This window comes from Passer domesticus, chromosome 8 (genome assembly GCF_036417665.1).
Source record: "Passer domesticus isolate bPasDom1 chromosome 8, bPasDom1.hap1, whole genome shotgun sequence".
NCBI classification, from domain to species: domain Eukaryota; kingdom Metazoa; phylum Chordata; class Aves; order Passeriformes; family Passeridae; genus Passer; species Passer domesticus.
In genome coordinates, this window is record NC_087481.1 from 24,092,799 (window position 1) to 24,117,751 (window position 24,953).

Consider the following 24,953-nt stretch of genomic DNA (forward strand, 5'->3'; position numbering starts at 1 on the left):
CTCCTGGGGATGGATGAACACCTGCCCAGCCATGGGAAGTGGGGAATCAGTTCCTTGCTCTGCCTTCCTTGTGTGCAGGGCTTTTGCTTTATCTGTTAAAATTACTGTATCAACCCACAACTTCTCACTTTCACTCTTCTGATTCTCTCCCACCAAAGTGAACAATCAAAGCTGAAGAATAAAAGTGCATTTAATCCATTTTAACAAAAAGAAGTACTATTTGACTGAAGAAGCAACTCTTCATTCAAAATTAAAACTTTCAAAATGCAAATTTGACCTGTACAATCATGAAGGCAGCTGCAGTACTGATAACAAGTGACTGTGAAACAGAATAGGGAATGGCTCTGCTGCATCTTCTGGAATCACTATTTCCCATAAGTGAAGTAAATTACTGTGTGCCCCATAAATATCTTTGATACCTCCCTTATCTCCTTCAGTTTCCAACACAACTTTTTAAAACATTTCTAAACATAACAAACATCAGAAAGAAATCCTAAAATTATTTTTTTAATGGATTAACCAAAATTATTTCCCATAGTTTCAGTCCTTTAGAAACAGTTTCCTTGAGGGCATACAATTAACATCAAACAAGCAAACCTTAAATCAGAATACTTTACAACAGGATACTGCTTTTGTGTGCACACATACTAAAGTCTTGTTGTCAACTATAAGATGACACATTGATGGAGGCTTCTAGTCAAAAACTGAATGTCTTTGGATCACAGCCAGCACTGCTACAGGCATCCTAAAGGCACTGTTAGCACTAAGAACAGCAGCAACGGTGGCAATTTTTCAGTTTGACAGGTGCTAAATACCACTGAACTTCACTGTAAGTCCATTTTTATTGCAGCTATTGCCCAACTCTCCTTACATGAACCTTACACTAAGAGAATTATAATAAACAGCCTTAAACCAGTGCCATTTCAGCTGAAAGCTATATGGACAACTTCCCTTCAATAGCAACAAAGACCCACATAAGACAAAAGGAAGTGTGCTCCTACCACAGCAACCCAAGAGCAGAGCTGGGATCTATCACTAAGACCCATCTTATCCCCAAGTGCTTTAATATTTTGTCCTCTCACTTCCCCTGAAAACATTCATATTGCAAAGGTGATGATATTTAGATTGATACAAAGCAATGTAAACTTTACTTGGCCTTCACTGGAAACATTCCACGAAGTCATAGACCAAGAGAATAAGTTTTAGTACTCATTGTAGCATGTAGCTATTCTTTTTTTTTTTTTTTTTCAAATTTCAGAGATGAGAAAGTATCAAGGAAATTAAAAGCTTGTTTTAATTCAAAGGAATTTCCAGTCTATCTCCTGGACAAGAAAGAAAATCTACATTTCTCAGATGTAGGCATCTCCTGGCACATTTCAAAATGGCAGCCTGGCTATAAACAGATATTCTCAACCCAAAGGAATTTTCTAGTGGGTGCTGCCCAACCATCACCCCAAACAAGTTTTCCACTTGTATAGTGCTGCCACTTATAGAAGTTTGGTGTATATTTATTAATCAGAGTCGATGTGGGACATTTTGAACACCCTTTAAAAAGCCCAGCTTTGATTTCCCATCTGTCCTGTAAACTTTCCCACTGAAGAAGTACATTGCTTCATTGCACTTCATGGCTGAAAAAAAGGTACAGAAGCAGATAACTGTATTTCTTTCAAAAGCAACATTGATTGCTTTCAGCATATAAACTCCTTATTTTACCACCAATATATTCACACTCAGACCATATACAAACATTGTCTCCAAACAGATGCAGTTACTCAGCATTTTGCCAGAGGGACTATGAATATACCCTTAACCTCATACAAGTGTATATAAGTTGTAATCAATTAAATGTGTTATCAATTTAATGCAATATCAATTAAACACTCCATAAACATGTCCCAAATTCACAACAGCTTCAGTCCCAAAGCAGGTCAGTGATTTTTGCAGAGTAATCCAACCAATTCTCAATCTTTTCACAAAAAGATTACTTTCTTTTTAAAGCAGGACAAAATTCAAAGCATCTTCTACACTAAATACACACATACATGCACTTTTCAAATCCCTCACTGCAGGTTCTCCAGCAAGTTCTACTGAAATGAAAATTTTAGTATCAACAAGCAGGTAAAACACTCCTCACCATAACCAGGTAACTACTGTTCAGATAAACAATGCAATTTAACTAAGACACAGGTAATCTAATCAATTACCTGATATAAATAGCTGCAAGTGATCTGCCCTAAGCACATGAACTGTTTGGCAACACTGACACCAAGTGACAGAATTCAGGAAAACAAACCACAATGATCCCCACATAGAAAAGTTACAGCTTTTATCCTCATGCTGTGGAAGAGGTAAAGCCTTATTTTATCATCAAGAGAAGAAAATGAATGAATACCCATAAAGAGAGCTGACATTTTCACATCAGCTATGTCAGAACATCCAACATTAAACACGTGTTAACAATTCAATTTAACTTTGATCTTGCAAACACAAGTCAAATACCATGAGCACTTCAAAGTTTGATGCATACCAACCTCACAAATTCATTTCTAAAGAAGAAAAAATTAGTGGTTTGCACACACAGAAAGTGTTGGATTCCATTAAGTTCGGTGAATTTGGTTAATTTTTCAAGTAAAAGATTGCAAATAGTACTTCTATACACTTCCATTTAGAAAATTACCTATTAATGCAACAATGTCTGCTAAGTTTCACTTACTTGTTTTGCCTGTGCTTCTCTGTGCTGAAAAACCAAAACCCAGCAGTCCAGCATCATATGCATCAAGTAAACTTGCCCCCCTGCTGCCTTACCTGAGAGTGCACAAAGCACAAAACCCAGCTGACAGCACAGTAACTCCATCAAACACCGCAGTGTTACCACCCACCGTGTTTATGCCCAGCATTGTCTTCTTACAATCTTCCGTGATCTTACCTGCTGACGTTTGTATGCCAAGTAATCAAGATTTTCCAGATCTTTTTGAAACTTTTGGTAGGTTTTCTGTAGATCAGATTTACTGGATACACTTTTCAAAGATTCAAATGTTCTTTGAAACTGTGAGGGAATATTAAAAAAAAAAGCCAACAAAAGATTATCATTCATACAGTTGCTGTGTTTCAATCTGTATTACAATTATTTTCTACTCAACACTAAGGCTATTGAGCTTTGTCACCTCTAACCTCCCACATATTCCTACAGTTTTGTTTTGACACCAATCACAGAATTCAAAGCATTGTACATATGCCCTCATCAATTCAATGAAGTCCTCTAACTTCAAAGGTTAGACTAAACACAAGCAATCAATCTCTAAAGGTGAGTGCTTCTTCTATGCCAAGTTCCAGGAAGTAATAAATGCACACAGATTTAAATACTTTCTTTTCAACTAAGAAAAGCATATGCGACTTTACACAGGCCATGAACTCATTCCATCAAGCGTAACAGCAGAACTTAGAAATCACAGGGTGCTTCTCATCAAGCTAATTTACTTAAGAGTAATTTAAGAGTAGATAATCACCTTGGGCAATGTGCCCACATTCTGCATGAAAACTGTAACAACTCCAATTATGCTTCACTACAGACCTTACTTTTAAATTTAAAACTTCTTTCATGCATACACTATTATTAAAAATAGGACTGGTATTTTTCAGAGATGCATAACACCAGCCCAGCTGTAGGAACTGTAACAGAAAGGTTAAGACTTGTGTCAGAGGAGAACTGGAGGTCCAGCTTCCTTGTACCTTCAGGAAATCATGAGCCTTCTCCTCTGACTTGCTGTAAATATCCTTCTTCACCTCATGAGCATGTGATGGCTGCAAAGCTGCAGGTAGCTCAGTAATGTTTTGTTATCATTGTGATTACCACCAGAAGCAAGTCTATAAACATATTCACACTGAAATAAGCAGGAAGAACTACACACTTGTAAATCCTTCCAAAATATTGACTGAGTCTACCGCAGTTCCAGGGCCTGTAGGTGAAGCTCACCCATGGTACCAGTGCCCAGGGAATGACGCAAGGGACTGCTTTCCAGTCAGTTCTGGAAAACCAACCACTTCTACAGTAACTACAGCCCACATTTCTCTGTACTTTTGCTTAAACTACAGCCACTGAATTGGAATAATGAACCACAGGAGCAGAAGTGAAAAGAAAAATAAAAAGAAAACCTCCACTCATCTTCTGTCCCTCTTTAAGAAGCTGAGACATAACTGAGAGTCCACACTGATCATGGATGTGGAGTGCTCCAGAGCCCCTCATTCCTGAGCAGGAGACTCAGCTCAAGCCCAAGCTGTACCTGATGCTGAACAGCCCCCAGATACTTCTCCTTGGGGATAAAAAGCAGCTGCAGTGGATTTCCACTGACAATTTACAACAACTTGCCTGGAACCATCACACAAGTTAGCACGTCTTGTTTGCCACTCTGCAGCCTTTATTTCAGTCTCACTGCTCTCATAACTAAAAGGCAAGTTAAGGCAGTGTTTTCATCTATTGGTAATTTATCTTACTCTACCTCATTAGGCACTACTAGAGGTTAACTGGGGACTTTTTAGCTGCATTTAAACTGTTTGCTACCAAAAAATAAAATATAACTTTCTCACCCAAAGTATATGTTCCTGAATTCTGTACCAACATGGCTGACAGAACACACATGCTAAGACAAAACTGCAATACTCTCTATTCTTTTCTGTTTGACTTCATTATCTTCCAATTTTTGTATGATTTGTTGTTTTCTGATTTTGTCTCTGCTCCAGAGCTGATCTGAAAGCCTTTGCATTTGCAATGTTTGCTTTCATCAATTCCCACTCCTGGCTAATCCCTTAGCTGGAAGCAACTCAATTGCAACATTTGCAAACAAGACCTGAGTTCAGTTTAAGGTGACCAAAAGCACTCCATAGTCCTTGCTTTTTTTCAAGTGTGTAAGAAACTGCTCATAATGTCTCTGGCAAGTTCATCGTGCACCTTCTGCTTCAAACCACAACATATTTCTCCAGAACTTAGCCCAAAGCTGTTGCACCCCGTTGTGGGATTGAATAATACAGGGAAAAGGTCTCCAATGATTCCCAAACTCACTAAATAAACATACGGTACAGTCTTTTCTTGAGGCGTCTTTTTTTTTTTTTTAGATAATCATCAACATGTTAGACTACAATACAGTTGTAGAAACATCATCAGCATCCTTTTAAGGATGTACTTAATCCCACAGCTTCAATTCTTCATTAACAGAAGCTCTGCTAGCAAGATCACTCACTTCATGTCCTGCAGCAACCTAAACATTAATAATACATTTGGCTCTCTGGAAAGAGATATAAGAAGCAGCATGAGAGCATGATCAAATACAAATCAAATGTGCAACTACAAGGGCAACATGCTTCAATAAAATTGATGGGTAACTGCCAGAACATCCACATCTGCCTTTAGATGCAAGGGAGAAACACTTTTTACAAATTTAACTCAAAAGTAAATAAAAAAAATCAACCAAGAAATTTTAAGGAAACATAGATATGCTCTTTCCACTGTCCTCAGCAGGAAATCAGAAAATTGTGCCTTGGACATACAAAGGTTATCAACACATATATTAAACTTAAAACTACATCTGGATCTTTCTGCATCATACTTCCTTCAGTGTGAACCAGCATTTTGGGGTGAGTGGTAAAAAAACCTCTCACATCTCTCCTGTCTAGAGGTGGAAAGAAGTATCAGAATTCCTTTTTTTTTTTTTTTCTTACCAAATAATCCTAAGAGATTCACAGAAGCTCTTTTCTGCCTGTTACATTTTCAAAGTGCTTTGAACCATTTCTGGAAGCTGAGAAGTAGCATTCCTTTGCTACTTTTGTTCTCCGTGGCACTACTAAGCAGCCACCTGGACTCATTTTCCCTCCATGGTAAAATCATACCTCTATGATTTTATCAGAGCTGCTTCTGTTTGTCAAGTTACCACAGGTAACTTCTCTCAGCATAGACAACTTTGTACCTTCAAGAGAAGAGCATGACTTTATATTCATTAATATGACAGCATTCCTTTCACAGGAAACCCCAAACTTACCAAATGCAGAACCAGAGCCCAGCACCCTGGTCCTATAAGGCAGGGTGGGTAACACAGCAGCCCCAATGTCCTGAGCAGGCACCACCAACACATGGCTGAATGAAGGCTCTGTGCTCACCCGACTGGAAACCAACACACACTGAATGCTTCAACTACGTGAAGCAACTCCCACTGTCCCATTTTAGGTACCACAAAGCAACAAATACCATCAGAACTCTGAAAGTGATGAGGACCACAGATGTGGACAGGCCAGAAGAGTGCTATAACACAGCCTCCTTGGAAGCATGATGGGCCTGATCAGGGTAAGGTAGAGTCCTGCAGCCTCCTCTCAGATGCTGATTGTGGCTCATCCAGTTAGTAAGTGTGACTGTAAGCATCAGGACTGACAGTCCCATGGTCTCACATCTTACACACTGCAATGTCAAAGATGAGAGGTGAGCTCCGACTGAAGTTTCTCCTGCGGTAAAGCGGATTAACAGCTGGGAATCCTCTGCTGTCTTTATGAGCTCCTGACGTAGCATTTTTGAGAGTTTTCTCCACTATCCTTCTACCTAATTCAGGAGCCTTGGAACTTCTGCTCTGCTGTCATATGTAACAAAAATGAGGCAATGAGATCAAAGAAAAGAGGCTGAGGCAGAGTGGCTGCACATTTCAAAATGAAATCATATTAAACTAACTAATCACACTAAAATTTTGATGCTGCTTAAGCCAAAATTTACTACATTTCATCTTCAATATGAGCCATGAAAATTAATGTCTTACCAGCTAAGCAGGAGGCTAGGACACAGAATTATGAGATTATAAACATGCAGTGCAAAGTGCTTCATTGCTTATCATTCAGAAATGTGGGAAGTGACATTACTGAACACAGAGCACAAAGCCATATTCCTGGCAACCACCTTTGAACCTCCAAACAGGAAGAGGGATGGGGGCAGCCAATCCTGCTTCTCCACCTTGGGCATGATGCTACTGCACACACCTTTAATGGCCCTTGCCTGGGAGTCTAGCCTTATAAAGGGGATGTCATCAAAGGGCCTGCTGCATTTCCTTTATGTGGTTTCCTTCTACACAGCTGGTTTAGATTTAGGGTCAGGGCTGCAAAAAGCCACTCTGTTATTCTCGAATTAGGAGAAATGGCTCTTTTTTGTTCATCTAGAGCTGCACAAGTCAAAGAGTACTTGGATTTCAGAGTATCAATATTACCATCTTTCACTGCACAGGGCAGTACAGTAGCACTGAACTATTTTCTCCATTGGTAAAATATTTCTCTTTATTTTCACATGGATTAATATGAATTGAATTAAGGACAAGAAGCAAATTTTACTTCCATTTTGACATAAGGAAGCTGTCCATTGAAAAATATACATTTCTGTTTTGATAAGGTACTGGTTCTTTAAAAGACTAAATTATAACTAAATGTACTATTTAAATTACCCAGAGATGTGGTTGGAAAAAAGCCATTCAAAACCCCTCTTAAATTCCAATTACTGAACACACATACTTATGAGAAAAAAGCTGCTCTTCTCCTATTTTGCTGTAATGGAATGGGCAATGTGCCTCCTTTGGAGAGGTTTACAGAAAGCAGCTCACAGCTTTTTCCATTCAGAAAATATCAGATGATTTTGCTGTCATTTTAAAAAGGTCTGAAGACCCACACTCTGATGATAAAGCAGACACTGTTTGTTTTGCATGCATTTCCTCATTTCTGCCTCTCAAAGCACAAATGAGTTATAAAACACATTTCTCTAGATCAGAATGATCTCTGCATGCTTGAATTGTTGATCAGACAAGCCATTCTACATTACACCAACTTTGTTGCTATACTACCAATAAATAAAGTGCCAGAAGATAATTTCCCAAGATTATTTTCCCAGCCTAAAATGTGCCTTCCCATATTAGCACTCTAGAGAAAGAAATTTCAGAACATCACTTGCATACTATTCATATATATATATATATATATACACACAGTCACAGACACTCCCAAGGGAAGCCCCCAGCCATGTTCTTCCCCTGACAGGTCCAAACAGAGTTGACTGCAATGGAGTGCTGGTCACTGACTGCAGCATGCAAGCATCTGCACAGTCCCAACAATTCTTTCAAACAGGCTTCTGCTTTCCTAATATGCCACCTTCCAACACAACATGAACTTCTCACACACACCTGTACTTCTGATGACTTCAAGCATTGTATTAACCTCTGCTACAAACCACCTTTATGTTACAGATCTCCCCAAGTTTTATGTTTACAATTTAACATTCCAGTCAAAACTTATCATCCCAGGGCTTGACAATGATTTATTTTTACAAGTTACAAAGAAGCAATCAAGAGGCTCCTATACCAAGCACAGAAGTGGATCCAGATTCCTACTGCACTCAAAAGAATGCTCACTTTGAAAAAGCCAGCTCCTAAAAGCAGTTCTTTGGAAGCTTTTCCTCTATTAATTACTGCACGTCACAGAGTGCCACGGAATTTGCAGTGTAATGATTAGCACTGTAGCGCTGATTCCAAACAACTGCATCCCATGTACCACAGACAAGCCTCTGATTGGTAGCAGGAATCTCTGTTTGATGAGGAAAAAAATAGGAGTGTGAATCAAAGGAGAAGCCAAATATTCTTTCAAAGACACCTGTCACTTTCTCAATACTCCTTATGCCCCAGAAGTTCCTCTGCCATCGGAGTGACCCACGCCCCACAAAGGAAGGTAGCAAGAAGTTAGAATTTAATCTGGCTACTGCTGTAAAAAACAAGGTTTCTATGAACACATCAGGAACAAATGGAGGGATAAGGACAATTGCCATCCTTCACTGGATGCAGGGAGAAACCGTGACAGACAGAGAGGAAAAGTCTGAGGTACTTCTCTGTCTCAGTCTTCAGCAGCAGGACCAGTTGTTTTCCAGGTACCCAAGCCCCTGCAGCTGAGCACATGGATGGGGAGCAGAACGAATCCCCCCCAGTCCAAAATGAAATGTTAGTGACCAGATACACCATCTAAGACTCACACAAGTCCAAAGTGATCTGCTGGAGGGTAGGAAGGCTCCACACACAGATCTGGATCAATTAAGCACAGTTCTGGGAGCTGAACCAGCCCCTGCATCTGAAGCACAGGGCAGCCCAAGATGACTTTCCTCTTTCATTCCATATAACCCTACCAAGTTCTCACTCAGAACACTTTTAATGCTGCTGAATACTGTGCAGGAAAGGGAGGAACAGAAAGTACTACACTCACAGGGTCCACCTTCACAAGTTACTTCTTATCTGTAGCCATTCTCTTTTTTTTTTCTCTGACAGGAGTTTTAAATAACTGTAGGCAAGCATTTTGTAAAGATCATGCTGTCTGAGGCATTCATGAAAAATATGAAGACTTGCACAGTAAATCTACAAGCATGACATGAAGAGGAAAAAGGCAGATAAAACATGTTGGCTCAGCATGATCTGAAACCGATTAGAGAAAGACAGACTGCCAATGCTCTTTGACTGAAATTCTCCAAACTTGTTACTTTCCTGCTGTTCTCTTCTAATCAATAAATTTAACCAATACCATTATCTGTTAATTCACTTAATTAAATAATATTGAGCATTACTAACCATAATGGATGAGCTGCTAACACAGCTCTGAATCACAGAGTGCAATACAGAAGACAGCCCTTTGTGTGACCACATTTTTCAGAACTCAGTTGCTTCTTTAGAGCATGGAAACTCAGACAGAGATAGGTATTTATTTAAACTGATCTCTGTTTAAAAAAAAGTATTTAAAGAAGAAAAACCTTTCTTTTTGGTGTGATGTACTTTATTTTTTCAGTGAACTCTACAAGGATCTTCCTGTTTGCACTGCACCCTCAGAGTCCTATAGGATTGTGAATTCCACAAGTGGCCAGAAGTGTTCTGTGCTGGAATGTGACCAGTCACTGAGGGTTTGTACTGGCACCTAATAAGCATTATTTACATACACATTTATTCACTTTTTGCTTGGTGACAATCTCATAGAATTCATTAAACAGACAAAATTCTCCCCGCTTTATTAGCAAAACTTCTAAAAAAGCTAATTTCCTGTTCACAGAGCTGTGTTTTTGAACATTCAGTTTGAAATTCCTCCCAGGATTACCAAATCCTTTCAAACTCACTTACCTGTTATTTCTAGTCTTGAAGAGTCACATTTCAGTGTTTTTGTGATGAAAAATATTCAGTATTTTCAAAATTACACACTGTTTAATATGAAGACTTTATTACACAGAATTCAAAAACAGTCCTAAGTCCAAGCAAAATGTACAGAAGACAATATTGTTAGAGAATACATAAACTGGAAGGAGACAGCTGAGGTTCATTTTTTTTTTCTAGATAAACATCAACAGGTAGATGTGACAGGTAACAGTAGATGAGGCTTTCTATGACAGCCAGTCACATTGTCTTTGATTTCTTTCTATTTTTATTCCCAGGTTACTGAGGAAACTAAAGTTTAATGATCCAGAGTGTATTCTGTCAGTAGAAAAAAGTATAGTTTTAAACAACAGTGTTGGAATTAACTAATTTAGGTGAGTGACCAAGACTAAAACTTTCAGCACTCTTTGATAAATGGATTTGAAAAATATTAGATACTTAAATAGGTAATTCCCCATTAAATACTTTCATATTGAGCAAGATCTCACTAATGCAGTACAGAGTGATGGTGAACCAACTTCTTTCATTTTTATATACAAATAAAGAAAAGGTCCTTGATTAGAATTTTTATGTCTTTTATTCTACTATTACTTTTTTTTTAATTTTTCAAAGCAATGTTGTCTACCCCATAAACATTACAGTGCTCAGAGACATGGAAATAAAGAGCAATGAAATTTCCCATCTCTTAAATGATAACAGCTGTAACACCCACGTCTGAAGAACAGGGTAATATGGCAGAAGTATTAAGGTTTTAGAACAAGTGCAAAGAAAAACAGCTAAAGACTTTTAAGGAGCTGATTTTCAAGGCACATTAACTTGAAAAACCCAAGAATATTACAGCTGACACAGCAAAGACAAGGTCTACTTTGACACTGTGTGAATACAACATCTTTTTGTGGGAGCAAGTCCACGTTGAAGGAAAATTTAATTCCTAAGGGAGTTTTAAAGTATAATGATTACAGTTAAACACTCAGAATAGAGCCATGATGAAATTCATTAAAATATTTAATTGCCTTTAAATCTGGCTCAGTTAGCCGTGACCAAAAGTTGGTAGAAACTGAGGGATGTTCAATAGCATATGTTGAAATTACATTAAGTCAATTTCCTAATTAGATGTCAACATAAAAGACACCATTACAGCTAATACCACTGTTGGCAAGTTCAACAGCCAGAGCAGAGACTAAATAAATATGCAAAATGTAACACACTAACAACTAGGGTGAGTCTTTTTGCACAGGCTTTACTGAGAGTGTTTTCACTAATTTATTCTAAGGGTTTATTTACAAATTCAGTTCTCCCTCCTATTAAAACGAAATATGGAAGAAGATGACAATTTAATGGCACTCTGCAGTGCTGGAGTTGTTCCTGAATGATACTCTGTATTCTGTCACCATTTTCAGTTATTTTTTGTTTTCTTTTTCAGATGGAAAACATGAAGTTAATTAGACAGCCATTTGGAAATACTGAAACTCTAGTAAGGAAAACCATCTAATTTTAGCTCTGTCATGTAAAACATACTCAAATATATCTCAGAAGAGAGCATCTAGGATTATGAAAATAAACCCTAAAAATGTAATAGATTACCATGAAAAATATCATAATTTAAGAACATTTTCCATGAACAGTACAAGAGACATAGGCCATTCCTATTACAGCTGACAAATTTAAACATACAGAACAACACAGAAGCTTCTGCAAGACAGTGCTAATTTAGCCTGTGGTGCATCTCCAGCAGTTGTCAGTGGCAGATTTTTCAAGCCCAGTACTGAAACCACACACCACTGTTTTATTATTAAATACTTTTTCTACTCTGATTTGGAGCCAAATTTTCATTCCTTATCCTCACCAAATTGAACTTGCCTCAACATGGTCCTCTAAGTCACTGTGTTCTCTCGTGGCATGAGGCATTATGAGAGGTGGCACTGATTATTCACCTCTGCCCTGAAATATTAAGAAATCAACAGAAATTTGTGATTTTATCAGTCTCTTATAAATTACTGAAAGTATTAGTGGGGAAAAAGGAACCAAAACTAGATCAAATATGCTGAGCTGCAAGTAGATGAGATTTTTTGGTCCATTTACAAATTTCATCTAGAATCTACAGCTGCCCAGGTGTTATGTGCATGAGACCTACGAGGCTCAAGCACAGAAAGAGTTTTCACGCCCCGAGAGCCCTGAGCAGACCCAGCTGTGGCTGACAGGAGCCTGAGGAGAGCAGAGCATCACTCACCACAGTCAGGTGCTGCAGCAGATAGGCCACGTCCACCATGTCGGCCAGAACGAGGAGCCTGGTGACGGCGGCCAGCAGGGAGCGAGCGGCTGGCACAACAGCCTGCCTCCGGGGCAGCGAGCAGGGATCGCTGGTGAACGCCTCTGCTGACACCTGCAGGGCCCCACCTGCAAAAGGACACACTGCCTTAGGCTGCACCACGACACCCAGAGGAAAGCAAGCCACTGAAGTTCCGTCAGTTACTTGGCAAGTCACAAGTGCTGCCAGTAAATTTGGTATCTCTTTCTTGCCCTAATGCCTTGAAATGAAGGTCAGTGATTACAGATCATGCAGGTTAATGCTCCACATCTTCCATTCTCTTTGCCTTTCTCTTCTACAGCATCATTTAATTCTGAAATAATTCCCTTGGCCTCCATACTATTACTCTTAACTGTACACAACAAAGCCAGCAGCTTTGTTAAACTTTTCTAGTCACTGCTGTTATATTACTGTGTACTTTGGTGTCCTTGTGATTAAATAATTCCTGGTCACAGAAGGAAATCAAATATTGCTCTTCTCATTACAAATATAAATTAGTGGAATGAAAACCTCATACACTCAAACATCTGACCGACATAAAGTGAAATTTGTGCCATGGAGCTAGTGACTGCCAGTAGACAGCAATATACTGCTCTCCAATGTGAAGTTTGGTAAATGAAATTCAACAGTGCGGACAACAGTGACAAACACCATGAATTCCTGAAGGAAGGTGAAAAGGACATGGAGCCAGACTGCTCTCAGTGGCGCCCAGCAACAGGGCACACACTGACACACAGGAGATTCCATGGAAGCATCAGAAAATATTTTTTCACTGCGAGAGTGACTCAGCAGCAGCACAGGCCAGGCAGGAAGGCTGTGGAGTCTCCTTCGTGGGAGATGTTAAAAACCTGACTGGACATGGTGCTGGGCAGACTGCTGGCCCTGCCTGACCTGGCCATTGGACCAGACTACCCTCAGAGGCCCCTTCCACCCCTCAACATTCTGCAGTTCTGTGAGCAAACACAAGTTAGAAGGGTCTGAATACGACCAAGCCCTTAGAAATGAGAGCGACATAAGCTGGGATAGCCAGATGAACACATAAAATCATAACCCTAAAATAGAGCCATGAGATGCAGGCTAGACAGATAGGAGCTACAAGTACAAACAGCAGAAAATGACAGCTCCAACAACAACACGATGTTGAAACTTCCTTAAATTGCAGTAGACAGCACGACAATCTGATGCAATTCAATATATTTTTATTTTAATTCCCATCAACTGGATATTCTTCCATAATTACATTTGTCACAAACAATGAAACGCAAAAAATGTCCTTTTAGTGGCACAAATAGGAATTCAGACAGACAGCAGCATTCAAAGTATTTCAATTCTTTTAGACAACCAAACAAAAAGCAATTTAAAGAACCGAAGCCAGGATCTATCATAACTCCACAATTACTGTCAGGCAGATATTTCCAAGACTCTGTTCAACACACCCAGATAAGATGACTCCCAAAGTAAATGCTGCTCTACCATCAGCTGATCAGCTACTGACAGCTACTGCTGTGTCAAATGACTGCTACTTACACATGCCTACAAAAGTCTGCTCAGGCACAGAGAAATGTAAAAAACACTATTCAGCCACAGGTGATTTTTTAAATAGTTAGAGGATTCATACACTTTATCCAGCACCAAAAATATCCAAAAACTTACATGAAAATTCCTGTAAAAACAAGTGAACTGTGAGCCTGTTGGCAATTAGCTGACAGCTCATGTCTGTGCAGACACTGCAACAACGCCACCAACTGCAGGCAGTGAGCACCTTCAGAGACAGTGCTCAGCATCACACTGACAACAGCCAAGTGCTCTTCACTGGCTTAGGAAAGACCAACAAAATTATGCTTTCTTCTTCTATTTATCTAATTAGATTTTCTTTCTCCTTTTGAAATCCCGTCCAAGTATCACATTTTCCTCTCTTCTATTTGTGTTTACAACTGGCATTCTGATCTCATTTTTTAAACTGCAGTAGTGTGAAATGCACACGGAATGCAGTGAATTTTATGCCATTCTTGTGTCCTTCCACAAGGAGGTACTGTTGCCAGCTAAGTCCTGTCACCCACTCCTGAACTGCACTGTTAGAGGCTGATGGCTTTACAGTTCCAGAGAAACACAGTTGACAATAGGAACTCATTTACTAAGGGGGGAACAGACATACCAAAGTTAGTAGAAAGAATTTCCAACATTTCAGTCTCAAACTTGAGAGAACAGAAATACAAACAAGCAAGAAAAAACACACAATAGTTTATAATACAGAATCCTAGAATGCTTTGGGTTGGAAGGGACCTAAAAGATTATCTAATTCCAATCCCCCTGCCATGGGCAGGGACACTTTCCATTAGCCCAGGTTGCTGTAAGCCCCATCCAGCCTGGCCTTGGACACTTCCAGGGATGGGGCAGCCACAGCTGCTCTGGGCACCCTGTGCCAGTGCCTCATAGCGCCAGCATTTTTCATGGTGAAAAGTTTCTTCCTAGTATCTAATCTAAAACACCCTCTTGTCAGTTAAAAGCCTTTCCCACTTGTAGAAAGTCCCTCTCCAGACCTCTTGCAGGTCCCCCTTGCGTTCTGAGAGGCTCCAGTAGTCTCCCCAGAGCCTTCTCCTCAGCCTGAACAAGCCCAGCTCTCTCAGCCTGCCTTAACAGGAGAGGTGCTCAGTTCTGCTGAGCATCTTCGCAGCCTCCTCTGGACTGGCTCCAACAGGTCCATGTCCTTCTTATGCTGAGGGCCCCAGAGCTGAATACAGGATTCCACATAGGGTCTCACCAGTAACAGAACACTTGGTAGCTCTTACTGACACTAGTGCGTGCAGACTCAAATTCTGCAGGCATGAACTAACACATTAAGTGGAATAAGTGCCTGAGAAGCTTGGGAGTCAAGGTCACATCACAGCACAGAACAACCTACCCTTTCTAAAAACACAAGATTAAACAATACAATTCACCAGTAAAATCACCTGTTCTGTTTCTACCAATACCATCTCCATCTGCTAGAGCAAATAAAAGCATTCTGCTGCAGTCAGCCAGCTGAAGTGACACTATCAGTGTCAGGGCACAGCAGATCGATACCTCCTGCATGTTCCTAATATTCAACACTGTGATAACTCAGATTCTCACAATAGCTTTCTGGAGCTGTTACAGGACATTTCTCTCCCGCCACACAGGCTCTTATCCCACTCAGATACCACTGGATTCTGTTGCATAGCAACTATTTCACCCCTGCATATCAGGAAGTTCCACTTCCACATCTCATCCAGCTCTTCCTAACATGTAATCAGAGCCATGGCACATCCCCATCATTCCTCACACCCACCTCTTCATTCTCCCTTTCCCACTCAGGGGCACCTGATCCAGTGATGCTGATGTCAAAAGCTATTCTGCAGGGGATCTGTTCTTGGTTTGATGAAAGGAGTGTACAGCACAGATAATTTAAGCCAGTTAAGTTCTGCCTCCCAGAACAGAAGTCCCTTAGATGTAGAATAGACACACGTACCTCCTCATGTAGAATGAGAAAGTTCAGTTTACTTTTAAGATGAAAGAAGGGACAAACAAGAACATAGTATAATATAAAAGATCCCTATACCCTTCCTTTAGTAAATGCCCTCTTTAAGCTCCCATTTCTTGCCAGTGAATGGTAGTGTTTTCCATGCCATCAAACTCCTGCCTCCCCTGTTTAATATCAAAAGACATTAAATATGGCCACTCAAAAACATCAATGTATTTGTTAGAATTTTCTTTTAAAGAGTAACTTAAGGCTCAAAATGTAACTCCAGCAAGTAACTTGCTTCAATTCACTGGTCTGTGTGATGACAGGTTTATCTGGGAACACACTTGAGCATGATAACAGCTAAACACAAGAAACACTGACACTGCAATAGATAGAAACAAGGCAGACAACAACTGTTATGTTTCTGACTATATATAGTCAGTCAGCAATGGCAGTAAATACCAAACATTTCAGTTATGCCCATGCAACTGTTTGAGAACTGCAAGGCATCACACTTTCACATAAATGCAAAAACTCATCATCCCAAGGATAACGCTAGACTTCAATTCAGACTTCTACAGCAACATTTCACCACATGAACAGCATTGCTGTTTTGCCTTAAAACTGATTAAATCTCAGAGCATGAATTCGAGACTGATATTTAGTGTCAGAAGCATTCAGGGTTGAACAATGCTCCTTACACTCTTTGCATAGGGCTCAGGTATTCCACAGAACATTGAATTAGAAGACAATCTTTTGAAATGCTGCATGCACATGAAATCTTAGTGAGGGTTTTTCAACACACTTACTTTGGGGTTTATTACACCATTTTAGAATAAAACTGTGGACATAAGTAGCCTCTAACAAAGCTTCACCAAATCAGATCAATAGGAAATGATGGCAGTTCTTCAGTTACTATGCTAGTGGATTTCTGGATGATGCATACAGTCCCCCACCCACAAACCTTCCTGCTGATCCATTTAGCAGAGTTCCAGAAGAAGATATCAAGATGTGGGTAGGTCTTAAAAAGTACTTTCTTGAGAGGAAACAAAGAAAAATGCAGAGAACCTCTATTTAAATTATTGTCTCCAAGCCTATAAATCTTTGATAAAACTTTGCAGATGTCAGTGGAAGCAGACACTATTTATGCAGGTAACATGTCTGTCATCCATTATAGTAACACCTTCTTTCACTAACAGAATTCAACTGAATTTGAGACTCAAAAATCTCATTTACTGACAGTGCCAAGAGCAAGCTGTAGTCAGTGAAGCCATATCCATGTTATCACGATTTCTGAAGGTTGTGAATTACACACAGATGAATTAGATACACCAAACATTACCCCCACTCTTCATTTTTATCCCATTCATTTGCTCCTTTATTCTCCAAAGCATTATTGTGAATAAGATTATCAGAAGCAGATTGAAAAAATTAAATCACTCCTTTAAAAGGAGCCCCAAATTAATGAGCTACAAAAGTAACAAAGGAGTTTTCACACTGGCAATTGACATTCAAAAGGATTAAGTGTTTAATGCTTATGATCCATCCCCAACTGAATAAGTTCAGTACGTGACACAAGGTAAAATGCAACAAGAGGTGAGACAGAATTTATTTTTCCAGATCCCAATGTGCAAATCTGAGTTTGGTTGATGTGAGTGAAATTATCTAAAGCATTTCTTCAAAATGCCATTATCCAGGACATACAAGCTGTAGCCATGTGCAAAATTTCCTAATTAATTTAAGATTGCATTGATAAAAGTCCCTGCCAGTCACCACAGAAAATTAAATACTGTATACTGTGACAGGCATGGCAGGTGACCACATGCAACCATGGCTGATGACCCCCATCCCTTCAAAGAGCTTGAAGTAAATAACAGGAGACATTTAACAGCGGCAGAATGTGGCATGAGTAACAGTTAAGTTACATATGATGTGACATACCACAAATTAAAAATAGCACACAGCTTCAAAGGTTAAAAAAATCTTCAAAATTAAGAAACTTCTACCTTTTTTACAATTGTTTCAACAATTTCTTAAAACTAACCTGTGCAGTTTGGCAAATCCTTGAAGGGAGATCAGCTGCAAGCACTCACTTCATCATTGCATAATGATAGGTGATAACATGGACTTAACTTTCTCTTAAAATGTACGAGGTATATATAATCTACCTTTATGTATTATTTATTTTTGTAGTTACCTCTGGTCTCGGCTGAGAATCAATAAGTAATAAAAAAATATTTCACATTTTCAATTTCTCTATGTATAAAAATCAATATAAAACTATGTATTTTATTCTTACCTTGTGTTATCAGCCTGTAATGGATGGGCTAACATTTTAAGAGTACTCCAAAATGAATGATTTTGCAAGAGCCTCAGCTGCTCAGTGTGACAAATAACAGTGATACTTGTGGTCATAACGCTTTTAATCACAAAGGACCTTAAGGTATCTCAGACACCATATGCATAGATCAAACTCTAAACCCCAGCTATCTCTAGATTCACAGAAAGCCAAAAGCAAGTAATCACTGCCCTGAACAGCAGCAGAGACTCAGAAACCACCCCAGCTGCATGTGCAAGATGAACAAATAAAGTAAATTTAAAGAAAAACCTGATTAAGCTCCATCTTTACTAAGGGGAGGACGATATAATTAAAACATAAACTAACTTTAACTTTGGATTTCTACAGGAACACATTTAGGATGTTGGTCATGTGAATCAGGGCCTTTGTTCTCATCCAAATATTCCCAGTTTCCATGGGGGAAAGTAAAACTCAAGAAAACAACAAAGAGCCTGCAAGAAAATGGCTACAACATTCTCTGCAGATCACAAAAACTAGCCTAGTCCTGGGAATCAGGTTCAAAATTGAGAGATTAAGTCAGGAGGACACAGAATATGATACAACTCACCTGAGAGGAGCTGCTCTATCAGGAGGGGATGACTTATGGTAGGTTAAAGGATCCATCTTCCTCCTACTCTCAAAACATACCTCCTCACTGGACTATTGTACCTCCCCAAATGAAATCCGTACTAGTGCACAAAAGAGGGAAGATTTAAGAGGCCTTAATCTGAGATTCAGGTAAACAATTATTTTCAAGAAGTTAAAATATACATTAACTTTTAGTCATGCTTTACAGCCACTGAAATGATCAAGAGGCATCCTCTCCTCATGAAAAGAAAAAAAAAATCCAAACAACAAAACTTCCACTGATATATGTATTTTTTCCTAATGGGGCCTAGCTTGCACACTTTACCTCCTTATAGGTGGTATTGCAGAATATATAATAGAATATATAATTAGACAACTTCAAGTTCAGACATTTGCATATCACAACACATTTCCCACAGATATCCTCGCTTCACTTTGACACCAGGCATGGTTAAACCAGCTCCTCGTGGTGCCTGAATTGTTTGCCATGTACTTACTCTCTTTCCGCACATCAGCGAGTGCTGCATGAAGTTCCTCTTTGAACACAACTGCTTCCTTGGCAATTTTTTCTCCCTTGTCCAGCAGATTCCAAGTGGCTTCTTCCACAGAAGCAAGCAAGACACGAGCTCTTTTGGAACGACCCTTTTTCTTACTAGAAGGATTCTGTGGACAGTTCACTAATGTTGTAACCTACATTTAAAAGAAACAAAAGAGACAAAAATGGTTTAAGTTCTACAAGTGAATTTATATTGTTATTAAAATAAAAAAATATATAATTATGAATAAGCAAAGAGATTCCCTCTACTTTAGAGACAGGCAAGCTCAGCATAAATATCAAGAACGGGCAAAAGTACTGAATTCAATCTAATGCAATTTTACTCAATACGCCTCATCTTTGTGTTCTTCCTTCTGTAGAATCAAAGCAAAGTTAACTGAAATGCCACTGTTCTATCAACCCTGATGCCAACTCCTGCCACTGCTTGTTTTAAAACCTGCTCATAATAAAATAAAAAAATACCAGTGCTATCCGAGGAGGCTTCAGCAAGGCAGGAATCATGGAACCATTATGGTAGAAGACCTCCAAAAGCATCGAGTCCAGCTGTCACGCTAACCACTAAACCATGTCCCAAAAAACACCACATCCACGTGCTTTCTGAATACTTCCAGGGAGGGTGACTCCACCGTGTCCCTCGGCCTGCTCCAATGCTGGACTCTCCTTTCAGGGAAAGAATGTTTCTCAACATCCAATCTAAACTTTCCTTGGTGCAGCTTGTGGCCATTTCCTCTTCTCCCAGCACTTATTACCTGGGAGAAGAGATCAACCCCACCCGGCCACAGCCTCCTGTCTGGGAGTTGTGGAGAGCCAGAAGGGAGCCTCCTCTTCTCCAGACTGAGCCTCCTCTTCTCCAGACTGAGCCCCCTCAGCTCCCTCAGCTGCTCCTCCTAAGACCTGTGCTCCAGCCCTTTCCCAGCTCCTCTGCCCTGCCCTGGACAGGCTCCAGCACCTCGATGTCCTTCTCGTCAGGAAGGGCCCAAAACTGAGCACAGGGCTCAAGGTGTGGCCTCACCATTGCACGATCACTGCCCTGGCCTGCTGGCCATGCCATTTCTGACACAAGCCAGCTCCCACTGGCCCTGCTGGCCATGCCATTTCTGACACAAGCCAGCTCCCACTGGCCCTGCTGGCCATGCCATTTCTGACACAAGCCAGCTCCCACTGGCCCTGCTGGCCATGCCATTTCTGACACAAGCCAGCTCCCACTGGCCCTGCTGGCCATGCCATTTCTGACACAAGCCCGCTCCCACTGGCCTCTTGGCCAGCTGGGCACACCTGCCTTGTGCTCGGCTGCTGTCAGCCAGCACCCACAGGCTCTCTCTCCCCACAAGTGCTGGGTCTTCCCATACTTCCAGCATAAGACTTGCAAGGTATCCCAGAACAAATACGCAAAATGAGTACAGACACCTTTCAGAATGCTTTCTCTCCTTACCAAAGGGGTATCCCCGTGGCCAGAGCTCAACACCTCCAAATTCTTTAGGGTTCTCTCAGCATTAAAACTGTACATCAATTTGCCCAGAATTTAGATTTACTGCAGCTTAGACCAAATTTTATTTTTACCAATGCAGTTCAACACCCATAAAGAATTTGTTTTTATAGACCATCCCACTCCACATTCCTCATCATCTGAATACAGCCTCCACACTCCAACAGAATGTTTCTGAAAGACTATTCTCTAAGGCATTGCTTGAGCTGCAACACTATGGAAAGACTCCAAAAACTTTTTTCTTAAGTGTTGTACAGATATTTTAAAGCATACCTTATTTTCGTGAAGTTCACTGATCCTTTTTAATCCTCCTGTTCCCTCTGCCAGAACATGGGTAGCAGAGTGCTACATGTGCCTTAGCTCACCTTGAGATCTCATCCATGAGTTCATGCACATGAGTGCTTTCCATGAATCATTATTTCTAAACGTAACTGACAAATATCCTGCGGGTAACATTTCTATAAACACATCTACAAACATAAAAGCCCTGACCCCTGTACCATTCATGCAATTTAGAGGGGGGAAAAGGCTCATCCACTTGACATCAACTGCTTTGGCATGTCACAAGGGAGAGAGTAACATAAATAACTCTGGCTCAGATTGTTAAAGTAGGCTTGGGTATTTTTCTGACTGTGGCTCAAAGGAAGAAAATGGAATTATTTATTGCACATAAATCAGCCAGCTGGTAGAGAATGCACTGGGAATAAAAATCTTCATCTTTTATTTTTAAAAACCCTCTAATGTCGGTTTTAGAACATTTAAGACCATTTCAATGTCCATATTTTTAAGAGTGAGTTACAGATTACAAGCTAATACTTCCAATAAGAAAGACATAATAGAACACCATCAAAAATTAGAAGCGGTCCAAAATAATCTATCAAATAGAAGGGGGTTTTTAACTTTTAAGTATTTAATCACTATTTCACTAGAAAATAATATGTTATACTTACTTTGCAGATTTTTACTGCATTTTTTAATGTAAAATACCATTCAAACTGTTCATTGATATGTTGAGGAGGAAAGGAAATAAAACAAATGAAAAAAAATTACGATTCTGGCAGGTGAAAACTCTTGACTGTAGAACCCTGCATCTTCAGCATCACTCTCAGGAAATATCTGAGGTGGCAGCTGATCTCAAATACAAGTCAAAATTTGTTAAGATAGCTCTTTACTCATAGAGATTATGGAAAACAGAAAAACTACTCTGAATTCTCTAACACAGAACCCCAATGAGGAATGTAAAAACTTTATACAATCCTACCCAGAAAGAACTAAACCACAGACTAATACAGTGTGCCATTGTTACCCTGCACAGCAGATCCCCAGCCTAGCTCTGGGAGGAGCAACACAGTTATGCTAACAGCACAGGGAGTTTCTAAGCCATTTCAGGCCACGGCCACCACGTTTACAAAGCTGAATCATGCCATTGTTACCTGTTATTGCCATTAGTTATTAGGCTTAAGGGATGGGGCTTCTTGTGGGGTCATGGTTATGCCAAATACCAAGTTTCTAGGAAACTCAAGCAGTTCTTCCAATGCTATATTCAGTTACTGGCAGCACTTTGAGACAACCTCTTAATAGTACAGTAGTTCAGGAAGCAATGTCTTGATACCTTGAGTATCATAATATTTGGTTCACCTTTAATATTAAAAATATTTTTGAGCATCAATCATAAAACATTATTTTTTGTCAACAGTATAGTTCAGTGTAACTCGATGTCAATCCCTAGACACTTAGGAAAAACAAGACATGAACTCTGATCTAATGACAACAGCAGAACCCCTGTCCACTGTTTCAAATCCAAAGTATTTGCATTATATACAACTAAACACTAGCTAATCCCACCCAGTGCGTAGAAGGTAAACTCACCACATGTAGAACTAAAACCAACAGTGTGTGCTTTCCCTGTGAGCAAACGTCTGTGGTGTGGATGACAGGTGGGAATACGAGCCTTTCAACTTGCCTGTTTTTCATCAGTGATCCAAGGGACTGCAAAATGCAGGGATTTTTCTACACGTTGTGTCAGCTGGACCATGCTAACTTTGACAACTACCTTTTCTGATGTGCCAGATGCACTGATTGAGAACTAGACTGAGAAGCCTTCCTTTCACAACTAACATCCTCAAAACACCTGGAATAAAATAAAGGCCACAGACAGAGGGAAACACCCCGGGAAATTCAGAGTCAGTGTTTTATTCCAAGGATGGAGACATTCCCAACTCAGACAGGGTTTTACACAAAACAGCTGCTGTACTGTTTTCAGAGTTTCATAGTCATCACCACTGCCAATTGCACATTGTGGGGAAGAGGGTCAACTCAGCAAGTGATCTGCAGCTATTTCCACAACTACTTCCTAGTTACTGCCCAGGCTGGTTCTGCCTCTATTTTTATCTATATTGATGCTGTTAATCTAATGACTGCCCTAACACTTAGCATGACTGGCTGGAAGTTTTCCTTCCACAGGTGTGAAACAAGCAAAGCATTAAGCTTAAAAGAGGGAAAAACAGTCAAAATATTCTCTTAGAACCAAAGCATTTCCAATTTGAACAGCCTCAAGCTTTTCAATGGTTGAGAAGAGCTAGAAGGGGGAAAATGCATAACGTAGATGGTTTCTTTGTTTTATTCTGGAACTGCACTTTCTTTGTTTTGTCAGGTTTCTTTGATCCTGCAAAACTCAACCCAAAATTTACTTTTCTTTATCTCCTCTAAAAACACCCAGAGTCTTGCAGCTGCCTCAGCACAGTCTGACCTACCGGTCTATGAGAGGATTTTTAATTCAGTCTATCAAGACATCTATTCTTACTACTTTGAAACTAATTTTATAACCCATCCACATATCCTTGACAACTTCCACTGGCCTGTTAACTGACGGTTTTTAAACCATCAGTCACATCCAGGCAAAAATATATAAAGAAAGGCAGACAAAATGAGAGAGAGGCAGCTCAGTTAATAGTAGCTGGAAATGAAGTCATAATAGAAAAGAGAAGGTTACTTTCTGAGGAAAGTAACCTTCCAGACAGGAAAAATGAGTAAGGGAAGGCAAAAAAAATTGGGAGAGGCAAAGCTTCAAATGGGGAAAATAAAACTTTATTTTTAAAGAATTACTTATTTCATGCATTGGAAATCCATTTGCAGGGTATTCTACATTTAAGCATCTCCTAGATAACACTGTGCAAGAGACCAGCTAGAACATGCAGCATTTACTATGACAGACTGGGTGGCAAAGTTGGAAGTGATAAAATGAATGACCAAACCTGGAAAGCAGACCCCCAGAAAGCTCCTGAGCCAGAGTAAAGTGCAAGTGCTGAAGAGCTGTGGGTGAGACTTTCAGAATAATGTCTTTAGTCAAAAGTTCTTCAGCCTTATTCTCTTCCCTCTGTGGTTATTCAGCTTACTTTCTGCAACTCTAAAATACCTGAATTATCAGTGGTTCCAGTAATTTCTCCACTGTAAATGTCTGGATCTGCAGATTCCGAGGATCAATTTTCAGTTTAATGTTTGGCGCTTGTGTTGACATCTCACCTGGGTAAAAAACAAGAGAAGTGCAATAAGCCAATATTAACCATGACTCCAAGCTTCACTGCCTTCTGTCAAAGCCCAGAGACTGCCTATGTGAGTATAAACTTGTTTCCTAACAGAGTCTGATCTCAAAAAATACAATTAACTTCTCCAATTTCCCATTTCTAAATCATTAAAAAAATACGCTGATACTTACATAAACTGTAGAATCATAGACTTACATTACATATAACTCCTTATGTTCACTCAGAGATTTCTACATTGACCACATGTTAAAAAAATACAAGGATAATTGAATCAAAATACCATTAAATAAAAGTCCTCTAGTAGTTCAGAAAGGATCTTTAAAGCAAAAGCATAATATTCCATTACTGAATTTGTCACAAAATAAAAACATTAATGCTATGTGCACAATACCTGTATCGTATTCCACGTGCCAAATTACAGGGGTTATATAATAAGCACCTTAAGAACAAAAATCATATACAAC

The 24,953-nt window shown here is 39.7% G+C and overlaps 1 protein-coding gene across 5 annotated transcripts in view; it reads right to left on the reverse strand.

Moving 5' to 3' along the window:
- Window positions 1-24,953, reverse strand: part of CTNNA3 (catenin alpha 3) — a 427,418-nt gene that overhangs the window by 391,695 nt on the left and 10,770 nt on the right. For all 5 annotated transcript variants that reach the window (XM_064429667.1, XM_064429665.1, XM_064429666.1 and 2 more), the window contains exons 2-5: window positions 24,360-24,466; window positions 19,400-19,592; window positions 12,418-12,584; window positions 2,927-3,046 (exon numbers count right to left, since the gene is read on the reverse strand). In XM_064429667.1, coding sequence (XP_064285737.1) covers window positions 2,927-3,046; window positions 12,418-12,584; window positions 19,400-19,592; window positions 24,360-24,461 — 582 coding nt within the window. In that variant the 5' untranslated portion in view covers window positions 24,462-24,466. The remainder of the gene's footprint in view (window positions 1-2,926; window positions 3,047-12,417; window positions 12,585-19,399; window positions 19,593-24,359; window positions 24,467-24,953) is intronic.